Here is an 11,332-nt window from a genome sequence, read left to right as displayed (position 1 = left end):
TCTATTCTTATTAGTCCCTTCATTGGACTGAGGTCGGTAATCAGACTCCGTTATCAGTAGAGAGAGCATATGAGGCCACAGTTGCGAAAATATCTTGACCACCTGAAGCAGCTTTTACTTTTTTAATACAAGTCACACAGAGATGGAAGACATGCTTTATGTGTTTTCATAACTATTTCTAACCCCATGGACTTGAACTTTATGCCAGGAGATATTTGTATTGCAACATTAAGTAATTTTATGTTATTGTATAGTGGTTATATAGGAGTATCAGATTTGGTTTCCCTTTGTGTGACCTTAAGTAAGACACTTAAATGGTCCATAAAATTAAGGAATTGATTCTTTTCACTTTTTCTTCCCCAAATGTATGTTTTTCTTTTCTGATTTTAATATGCAATTTAGTTTCTGCTCTGATCTATTCATATTCTTTCTCAATTGCTCAGTATGGAAACATTTAATTTGGGTACAGGGTGGGATAATGAAATGTGTTATCCTTCAGTGAAAATAGGTGACCTAAAGATTGTGGTGATGCTATGATTGAAATGAAGTATTTCCTTATGAAATCTGCTGTGGCTGCATTTCATATTTGAATTATGATTTGTGTAAACAAGTGGGTCTGATCTTATTTTGAATTTTCATAATTTTAGATAAGATTGCATTTTACTAAATTCTGTTTTTATTAAAGTTTGTCAGAATGTAATCAATGTGCATGAAAATGAATATACATAAGAATGAAGAAAAGTTACTACCTTCATAATCCAGAGTATTACTCAAATTTTTTTTGTGAAAGATACTTTTTTTTCCTTTAGACTGCCTTGATAACATGATAAGAGTACTTTGCAATGAGATTTACTTATAATCTATTATTTATTAACAGCTTATAACCTATTATTTACTAACGATAAGAAAATATGATCCAAAAAAGCAAGGTACTTGGAAAATACACTTTGCATTTATGTGTAATCCTTAAGGCATAAAATATTTTAACATTTTTTCCCCATTTCAGAACATTGTTGAGAAGAAAGAATCACCTTAAACAAGATCGTATTTAGCTGGGCTTTCCTTTTCCTTTTTGCTTTCTTCCCCCTCACCCTCCACCCTCTCCCTGTTTTTGTCTGCTCAGCTATGTTTTCCTTCCTCTGCCTTGCATTTCAGGTGTAAGGCCAAGTATCATTAGTCTGTTTCCGTATAGAACATGACATTGAGCTAAACAATCCAATATTAATAATAGTAACATGTAAATTGAACTAAAATGTGATGTTCTAATATAATTATGGCTTAAAGTAGGTTAAGGGTAATCTAAATATATAGTTATTTGGAAGGTTTGTATTGAAATAACTTGTTTATACTGGGAGTTCTTGCTTTCCATGGTAGTGTGGGGCTGTGAAAATGAGTGGAAGTTGAAGTTTGCAAAATAGTTATTGGGGAAAGTGATTAAAAAGTTTTGTCAACACATTAAAAAAACATTGGTTATAAATCTATACATGAAAAAAGTAAAACATTGAGTACAATAAAATATTAGAAACAGTGACAAAGTTTTTGTCAAAAAAGTAGTTTGAACAGTACCTTCTTATGTTCAAACTTTTTTTTTAATACTTTGGAAAATTGTCATAATTCTAAATTTGGATCAGTTTCCAACATTTTATTATACTCTTTCAATGACACAAAATACCTCTGTTCTTTTTTTCTCTTTTAATAGACTTTATTTTTTAGAGTTTTAGGTTCACAGCAAAACTGAGCAGAAAGTACAGAGTTTCCATATACCACATGCACTGTCAACACCCTACACCACAAGGGTATGTTTGTTTCAGTACCTGCACCTACACTGACATAACCACCCAAAGTCTGTAGCTTACATGAGGGTTCACTCTGGGTGTTACACATTTGATGGGTTTGACGAATCTACCAATATACCATGTTTCCCCGAAAATAAGACCTAGCCAGACCATCAGCTCTAATGCGTCTTTTGGAGCAAAAATTAATAGAAGACCTGGTATGTCATGTTTTGTTATTATGTTATATAAGACCCAGCCTTAACATTATAGTAAAATAAGACCCGGGTCTCATTAATTTTTGCTCCAAAAGACACATTAGAGTTGATGATCCAGCTAGGTCTTATTTTCGGGGAAACATGGTAGGATCCTACAGAATAATTTTACTGCCCTAAAAATCCTCTATAGTTCTATTCATCCATCCCTCCCTCCCCCTTAGCTTCTGGCAACCACTGATCTTTTTACAGTCTTCATAGTTTTGCCTTTCCCAGAATGTTAAATAGCTGAAATGATATCGTAGGCTGCCTTTTCAGATTGGCTTTTTTCACTTAGTAGTATGCGTTTACGTTTCCTCCTGTCATTTCATGACTTGATAGCTCATTTCTTTTTAGTGCCGCATAATACACCCTTGTTTGAATGTACGGCAGTTGTATCCACTCACCTGCTCAAGGACATCTTGGTTGTTTCCAAGTTTGGGAATTATCAACAATGTTGCAACAAATGCCCATGAGCAGAAGATTTTTGTGTGTACATGTTTTCAACTCCTTTGTGTAAATACCAATAGTGCGGTTGCTGAACTGTATGATAAGAGTATGTTTACTTTTCTAAGAAACTGCCAAGCTCTCTTCCAGGGTTTCTGTACCATTTTTCATTCTTGTCACAGCAATGAATAAAGTTCCTGTTTCTCCCCATCCTTGCAAGCATTTGGTGGTGATGATGCTTAAAATTTTTGCCATCCGAACAGGTATGTAGTGGTATCTCATTGTTTTTATTTGCAATTCCCTAGTGACATGATACTGAGCATGTTTTCATAAGCTTATTTGCCATCTGCATATCTTTGATGAAGTGTCTGCCCAGGTCTTTTGTTCATTTTGTAAACAGGTTATTCATTGTGTTGTTGAATTTTAAGAGCTCTTTATGTATTTTGAATAATAGACCTTTATCAGGTCTTTTGCAAATATTTTTTCTCAGTCTGTGGCTTGTCATCTTATTCTTTTGATTTCTGTTCTTTTAATATGAAGTTTTACACCAGTCTCCCTTCCTCTGGGATATTTTCATCTTTGTCACACCACCCTCCTCATTTATGTTGCTGAGTTTGCCTTCACCAGTTTCTCTGGCTGCATATCTAGAGCCATTTGAACTGCAGCAGTGTCAACACTCCCACTATCAGCTCTTTCCACTTTTGTTCAATTTGAATTTCACACCAGCACTATCAACTTGTCCTTTCTTTATTGTACTTTTGTCTTCGTTGGTGAGTTCCCGTTTTCAAATATCCATTTTTGTAAAATGTCAAATGTGTTTATCACTGAGAAACAAGCAGGCACTGCCACTACACACTCTATTGTCTGCGTGAACAACATTTGCAGTTAACTATCAATCACTAACAAGCTTTGAAAGAAGTGACATTGGTCATCCGTCATGCTGTGCATCCTATTTACATAGTGATCTGCTGACAATAGCTAGCAGCAAAGTTGAGGGAGTGTGTGTGGACCACGGCAGGTGGATGTAGCATCTTATCTGATGGGAGCCTTACTGTGAAGAACAAGGAAGTTGGAGGCAACAGGCATCACCTAGAGTTTGGTCTGGGGCCTCCTTTGTATCCAGTCAGCGATGGCAGGAATGGCTTGGACTTTCTTCCTTAACATCACCAGCCTGCGATGGGTGTCCAATAGGTCAGGTTTCAAGACCAAAAGTGTAGTACTGCAAATTTCCCAGTAGAAATCTGCCCAAGTTACCTAGTTTAAAAGAAACAAAATTTTCCATTTAAATGTAAAAGGCATAACTTCTTAATCTAAAAAAGTTTCTTTTAATCCAAAACAATCTTTTATTACAAAAGTGGAATATGTGTGATAGAAAATTCGAGTTAACACCATACTCCCAACACCCAGAAGTTACTAATATTAACACCTCTTTGTATCGGGTTTTTTTCCTGTGTGTTCATGCATTTTTGTTAAAATGAAATGTTACAGTACATACACTTGTAACTTGATGGATCTGCTCCTCTCTGACTACATTTTCACCTATCGAATACCCAACCAATACTTTACGTGGGACAAAGAATCGTTTCCAGGACCAGGCATTTCACCTGGTTGTGCCTTTGAACTCTTAATTCACAACAGTACCCCTTTTTTATGCCACTGAATGCTGGAGGATCCCACAGTAGACCTGCACAATGTCCTGTCTTCAGGATTTGGGTAACTGTTGTGTCTTGTTTACCTTGTTCTTTACACACTGCAGAGTGTAAAGCAATAGAGTGCGAATTATCCCTAGAGAGTTCACGGTTTCAAGTTAAATATTTCTGCCTCACATGTTCTATTGCATCACATCAGAAGGCATAATACATGGGTGTCTGACGATAAGTGGAACCCTAAGATTGACCGCTGTATTAGGGTGATGACAGCCTGGTCCTTCCCTGTGTACTTTTTTTGTTCCTCCTTTGTGACTAGAAACTAATCGGGATTACATTACTTTGGCTCCATCTGGACATCCATCAGAGTGAAGTTTAAATGTGGGCTATTTTCTTTTTGTATGGAATTTAATAATGCTTATGGCTAGTGTTTTATGACTTGCTTACTAAAAGGAGCAGGGGAGTCTATTAGAGATTCAGAGTTTGGTCAACACATTGTGGAGCACCTACTGTATGCCACGTGCGGGTCTAGGTGCTGGGGTTAGTGAGAGCATGTTATGCAAGCCACTGTTCTGATGCAGCTTTTATTTTAGGAGCAAGAAGACAGTCAAACATGCAAACTGAGGGGCGATGAAGAAAAAAGTGTGAGAGGGACTCTCAGGTGATCAGGGAGGAAAGACCTTTAAGAGGTGACATTTAAGCCATGGCTTGAATGATAAAAGGGTTCCAGACATGCAGCGATCTCGGGATTAAACATTCCAAGCAGAGGAATCAGCAAGTGGAAATGCTCTTAGGTGGGAATAAGGCTGGTATCTGAGAAACAAAACACCAGTGTGTGTGGAACACTGTGAGGAAGGGAGAGAGGGCTGAGACATGGACCGTTCAGGAGAAAGTTTACAAAGGAATTTTAGTAGAAAACAGAAGGAAAAAAATAAGTCCATCAAAACTGTTCATAGGGCAGGGAGAGGAACATTTTCAGAAAGGCTATTGAGTCAATGGGTAGAAATGAACGGGTATGAGGTATACATACATTTATATATATGCACTGATGTTTGCTGTATATATATATACACACACAGAGAATATATATATATATATATATATATGTGTGTGTGTGTGTGTGTGTGTGTGTGTGTCATATTTTTAAGATGTAAAACATACTCACAGAGTTACCAATAAACCACTCTCTTTCCCCTAAGTATGCTTCCAAATCTTGCAGAAGCTGAGGTGCATCGTACGTAAGTAGTTCATTAAACGTCTGCTTCTAGGAGAGGGAGAAAATGATCACTTTAAGGATAATAGGAAGAAAAATAAATAGTATGATTTGAAGAAGAGGAGTTCCATCTTTATTTTCCTACTTGAGTTCAGAAAGGAAGAGAAGTAGCTAGGCGTGTGTGTGTTTTTTTTTTAAGGTGTGACATTACTGAGATTCAGATCTAACTTTTCTTAGATCTTAGTCATCCCTTTATTACTCATGGATTAAAAAATAAATACTTTGTCACTAGTTCTTATAGTTTCTTTGTATATTATGACTAAATGTTTTACCCATAAAATCTTTTAATGATTTTATCTTAATTTTTTATTAATAAAAATTCCATTATGTTTTTCCACTTTTAAAATTCTCACTTTTCTTAGCCTCACCCCCTTTAAAGTTAAATAATAACTGAAGGTAAAGAAATTTTATTTTATAAGGAAGGTTAGCTTTCTCTAATTTGACAGTCTTTTTAATTTTTTTTTTTTAATTTTCAGTTATAGTTGACATACAGTATTGTATTAGTTTCAGGCGTACAACAGTGATTAGACACTTATATAACTTACAAAATGATTCCCCCAATAAGTCTCATCCCCCCGACACCATACATAGTTATTACAGTGTTATTGACTATATTCCCTATGCTGTTCTTTACATCCCCGTGGGGCAGTATTTCATTTCATCATTACACTTAACGGAAGTAATCCATACTGAATCATTATGCTCTGGGGCTTGTATGAATTTTCTCTCTTTGACTTGATATTGTGCCTCAGTATATTTGTCTGCCTTGAATATCATCTATAAACACATCATCTAGGTGCCTCTTTTTGATATATTATGTAAGGTAATATTACAAACCAAATAATATCCTTACCAAAAAAATTTAACAAATATATCCATTTTTAAAAAATTGTCCTTGTGTTTTTGCTTGAATCTCTGAAGACCAAATAATTTATTCATGGCCGATTTCTTGGTGCAAAGTATTTGTTTATATATGAAAAATTTGGCTGGTTTGTATTTTGGATGTGAAATGTAATTCAGACTTAAAAATATTATAAAGTCTGACCATGTGTCATTTATTGCTATTCATAAGTGACCTACACAGGCACACCTCAATTTATTGTGCTTTGCTGTATTGCTCTTTGCAGACAGCATGTTTTTTTACAGGTTCAAGGTTTGTGGCAACCCTGTGTTGAGCAAGTCTATGGCACCATTTTTCCAATAGCATTTGCTCGCTTCATGTCTCTGTGTCACATTTTGGTAATTCTCTCAATAGTACCAACTTTTTCATTATTATTATATTTGTAATAACAGTACCAACTTTTTCAGTATTATTATATTTGTTATGGTGATCTGTGACCTTTGATGTTACTATTATAATTGTTTGGGGTGTCCAGAACTGTGCCCATATAAGACGGCGAACGTAATTGATAAATGTTGTGTGTGTTCTGACTGCTCCACCCTCAGGCCTCTGAGACAGATGCAGAATAATATTGAAATTAGGCCAAAAAATAAACCTATGATGGCCTTTAAGTATTCAAGTGAAAGGAAGAGTCAATCTACGTGGCAAATTGCATTGTTGTCTTATTGAAAAAATTGCCACAGCCACCCAACCTCAGCCACAACCACCCTGTTCAGTCAGCAGCCATCCACATTGAGGCAAGACCCTCCACCAGCAAAAAGATTATGACTTGCCAAAATCTCAGATGATGGTTAGTAATTTTTAGCAATATTTTCAAATTAAGGTATATACACTTTTTTAGACATACGCTACTGTACACTTAATAGACTACAGTATAATGTAAACAGAACTTTTATATGCACTGGGACATTGAAAAATCTGCTACTTGCTTAATTGCAATAATCTCTTTATTGCAGTTTATTGCAGTTGTCTGAAACGGAACCCAGAATATCTCCGAGGTACGCCTGTAATAAAAGCCAGTCTTTATTAAGGTAAGTCAGATAGTTGATAACTACCTCACCAATTTGCTGATTTACTTCCAGTTACGATTATGACTTAGCTAGGTAATACCAATTACTATTACATAATGCCTTATATTTGTAGAGTTGTTTGCAAAAGCATCATTACATATTTACAAACATTTGCCAGATTTTGCAAACTGAAGCTTGGAAAGCTTATTATTTTGACTTTACACTGTTATATACCATCTTTGTACCTAAGGTTCTCTCTCTCTATGGTTAATACGTTCATAGTTTTAAATTAAAACAGTGTGAGTCCTTCTGCCCCTTACTCAGAATTTGTGAGCTGAGGCAATGTGCCCAGAGCTGTGTGGCACTTCCTGCAGCTCAGCTTAGTTTAGCATCAGTTGGAAAGACAATGGCCAACTTGGCTATCCCAGAATAGCTAGAAACAGGAGGGAGCTGAACAGAACGGGATGTAGCTGCTAGACAGCTTTCCAAAAACTTCTATATGCTCACCTGGTTAACTTTGTTACTTTTTCTAATGTGCATTTCCACAACTTAAGGTACACTGATACTTGCATTATATGCAGTGCCAAATAGAAATTTTATGTCTGTGCTATTGACTTCTTTAGCCCAGGTTCTCTTTACATGTTTTGTGAATCATCTTAGTCTAATAAAATGTACATAACCAAACAACGTAATCATTAGTATTTAAGAGTCATTTTAAAGAATACTCACCAAAATAAGATAAGATGAAATTTGGTTATACATCCTTTTCTTCCCAGATGTGTACTTTTTAAAATGCATTTCCTGATAAATCCTAGACAGCCACTCTTGTATTTGAGGTACTCAGAAATGTGCTACCTCCTCCAGAGAGTCAGACTGCAGGAGGTTTTTGCCCCCTGAGAAATCATTGCTATAGTATTAATATAGGAATTAAAGAAGATTGTGCTTCTCCAAATCATTGTTTTTAAACCACACTACCAAAATCATTTAGTATTGGAAACGGGCCACTAGCATTCCTTCAGCCCTACTCCTGCATCCTACCCCGACCCCTGTTCTGCAGATGAGGAAACTGAAACAGATACATTGCATAACCAAAGAAATACTAGTGGTAAATTCAAGAATTGTCAGTGTGGGTGACCAATGTCCTGAGACGTACTTTGCCTTTTTAATTAATCTAAATTAATTTTTAATTGGAAATGTAATTTTTAGCAACCAATACTAAAACTTTTATAATTATGTGTATTTGATAGATTTTTAAAAGCACATGTAATAAGAGGACTCTTTTCATTATCCATTCGTCTTTACTGCACCAATATTCTGCGTTTGAAAATTTTACCTGACCACAAGGTGGCAGCAATGCAACCCACTACAAGGAGATTAGGCAACAAAAGATAAAAGCACTATGCATTTTTCATTGTATGCTAGCCAGGTTCTGCTTATTAATCAGATAGTCTGTAACTATCTGCAGTATTTCTGCAACATGTTCTCCCTTCATATGATTTATCATGAGCTTGGATTTTGTTCTGTTAAACTTTGTTTTGTGGTAGGTGGTATGTAAGAGCGTTGTTATCCTATTATAAAGGTAGAGTGTTACTCTTACCATGAATGCTCAAAGAATATTTTCCTCTGTGAAATGGCCTTTGTTTGGAGCCTCAGCCAAAACAGAGAAAATACAGAGGGCAAGCCCATAAATTGACAGACTGCCAATCAGCGAAGATTTTTAGCGTGTGGGAAAAAAAGCTTGTTTCTTTTTCTAAATCAGGATTCATATATCTACTTGTATGCATTCATAAGGATATGTAAAATACAGATGCCATGTTTAACAAACAGAAGGGAAAACAACAAGCACTGGACTGTATGATAACACTGTATTAGTTATAGCAGCTAATGTTTATTGAACACTTTACCTAGCCATTAATATTTATGCTACCATTTAAACCTCCTAACATATTTCAAAGTAGATTCTATGATATTTTTACAAACAAAGAATTTAAACTATTGATAAGGAATTAAGAAGGGAATCAGGATTTACTGGCAGCCTGGCAGTCTGAGTACAGAGCCCAGGTGTATCGTCTCTATCATCAAAGCTGAGCTTTTAAGACTTGGTCCTGGTTAGTCGTGTGTGTGCATCACCACACACCTTACATTTATGTCAAGGAATCAGTGAATGTGACTACCTTTATGTTTTAAATATCTCTATTCAAATCAGAAGGTCCTCATTAAATAAACAGTATTTAGAATAAATATGCTTAAGTAAATTAAGGAAGACGGCCATCTGTTCTGTGCTGCTGTAGCTTTTGGATGCAGGCCTTAAGCTATGACATGTACATAATATTCGTGTGCAGCTGTCTTGAACAGCTGCTGGCACTATGGTCTCACACCCAGTGGTTAAGAACATGGAGTCTGAGTCAGAATGACTGGGACTGGAATTCCTTGTATATGCCTTACGAGCTGAATAACCTTCAGCGAGTGACTTACCCTATATAACCTTACGTTCTGGAAAATAAGGATAACAACTGTTTCTCCCCAAATGGATGCTTTGGGATGAGTCACTAATTTGGGAGAAAGTATGTGTAGATGGTGAGGCTGTGAGTTCTGGGCTGGGCGGACTTGTTGTGTGACCTCGGCAGCTACTCTCTTCTCAGTTTCTTCATCGGCAAAGTGAGCATGACGATACAAAGCACTTGTCTCACAGGAGGATAAGGGCACTGACTGAGATAATCCATGTAAAGGGGCAGAGCAGCACTGCACATGGTGCTGGAGGAGCTTGGCTCTTCTACCACTCACACAACAGGGATCCAGTGCCTGCAAAACATAAGGTGTGGGGCGCACCAGCGAATGATGCAGGCAGGAGTCCCACTCTCATGACACATTCTACTGCAGGAGACAAAGTCAATATATTTTAAAGTACAGATTATCATGAGTGCCCTAAGAGAAACCACGAGGATCTGTCTGTAATGGAGAATAACCAAGAGATCTATTTACAATTCTGGATAAAGATGACGGATTTGATTTGATTATATATATATATGTATATATATATGTATATGTATATATATGTGTGTGTATATGTGTATATATATACATATATATGTATATATATGTGTGTGTATATGTATATATATATACATACACACACATATATATGTATATAGTTCCAAAAGCACAGTATATATATTTTGGAAAATACAGAACCGTATGTGGAATATTGGAGAGGAGACAAGCAAACAGAATTTGAAGCTGTAAAGCAGATGGATGAATAGTACCTGCAAAGGGAAAATCAAAAACCAGCATCATCTATTCCCATAAAATCCTCAAATAGTTCAGGAAATGCCAGGATAATATCTAGAATTGGGGGTAAGGAGGTAAGGAAGGGGATAAAATGAGGATGGGTGAAAAGCTGTGGAAAAAAGTCATTTTGGCATAAGACTTCCTCCTTGATTTTACACTGCTGGGTACCTGCCTCTTCGCCATCCTTAGCAGAAGGCTACAGAGGGTGGTGTAGATGGTCTCTGGGTTGGGAGTCCTCATACATAATGTATTAAAAAACAGGGGGATTAAATGAATATCTATGCTGAATGTCAAATTCTGAGACAGCCTTCTCTTTGCTCCTTGTCTGCTAGAACACTGGCAGCCAGGCCATTATATCTCTGGGCAAAAGATTGGAAGTCTTCTCTAGGGACTCTTTCTAGTGTAAGAGCAGATACTTGAAAATGGTGATATTGGGAAGTACCTCCAAATGGCCTCATGATGCTCAAAATCAGCAAACCCCATCCACATGCTGAGAGCTTTGAGTAAACGTTTTAATTTCCCTACTTTTTGTCATGGATAATAAAGGATGGTATGACTCCTGGGGAAAGACAGAGACCAAAACAAAGAGGAAAAATGGCAACTTTAAACAAACATACAATAGGCAGGGAGATGATATTGTATCAATTAACCAAATATAAAGTAATATTTTTTAAAAAACACAGAGAGCATCGTAGAATAAGAGTCCTTATACATTTAAAAACATATCAGATGTTTAGACCT

General features: G+C 36.4%; 1 protein-coding gene across 5 annotated transcripts in view; it reads right to left on the bottom strand.

The window, feature by feature from the left end:
* Nucleotides 1-2,985: 2,985 nt before the first annotated feature.
* HPGDS (hematopoietic prostaglandin D synthase) overlaps nucleotides 2,986-11,332 on the bottom strand; it is a 45,760-nt gene continuing 37,413 nt past the window's right edge. For 3 of the 5 annotated variants that reach the window (XM_019741098.2, XM_019741099.2, XM_074323437.1), the window contains 3 exons: nucleotides 9,779-10,105; nucleotides 5,285-5,383; nucleotides 2,986-3,727 (listed from right to left, as the gene is read on the bottom strand). In XM_019741098.2, coding sequence (XP_019596657.2) covers nucleotides 3,563-3,727; nucleotides 5,285-5,383; nucleotides 9,779-10,105 — 591 coding nt within the window. In that variant the 3' untranslated portion in view covers nucleotides 2,986-3,562. The remainder of the gene's footprint in view (nucleotides 3,728-5,284; nucleotides 5,384-9,778; nucleotides 10,106-11,332) is intronic. The other 2 variants (XM_074323457.1, XM_074323451.1) reach the window with 1 other exon arrangement.

Source organism: Rhinolophus sinicus, linkage group LG02 (assembly GCF_036562045.2).
Source record: "Rhinolophus sinicus isolate RSC01 linkage group LG02, ASM3656204v1, whole genome shotgun sequence".
Classification (NCBI taxonomy): Eukaryota; Metazoa; Chordata; class Mammalia; order Chiroptera; family Rhinolophidae; genus Rhinolophus; species Rhinolophus sinicus.
This window is presented reverse-complemented; position numbering and strand designations above follow the sequence as displayed.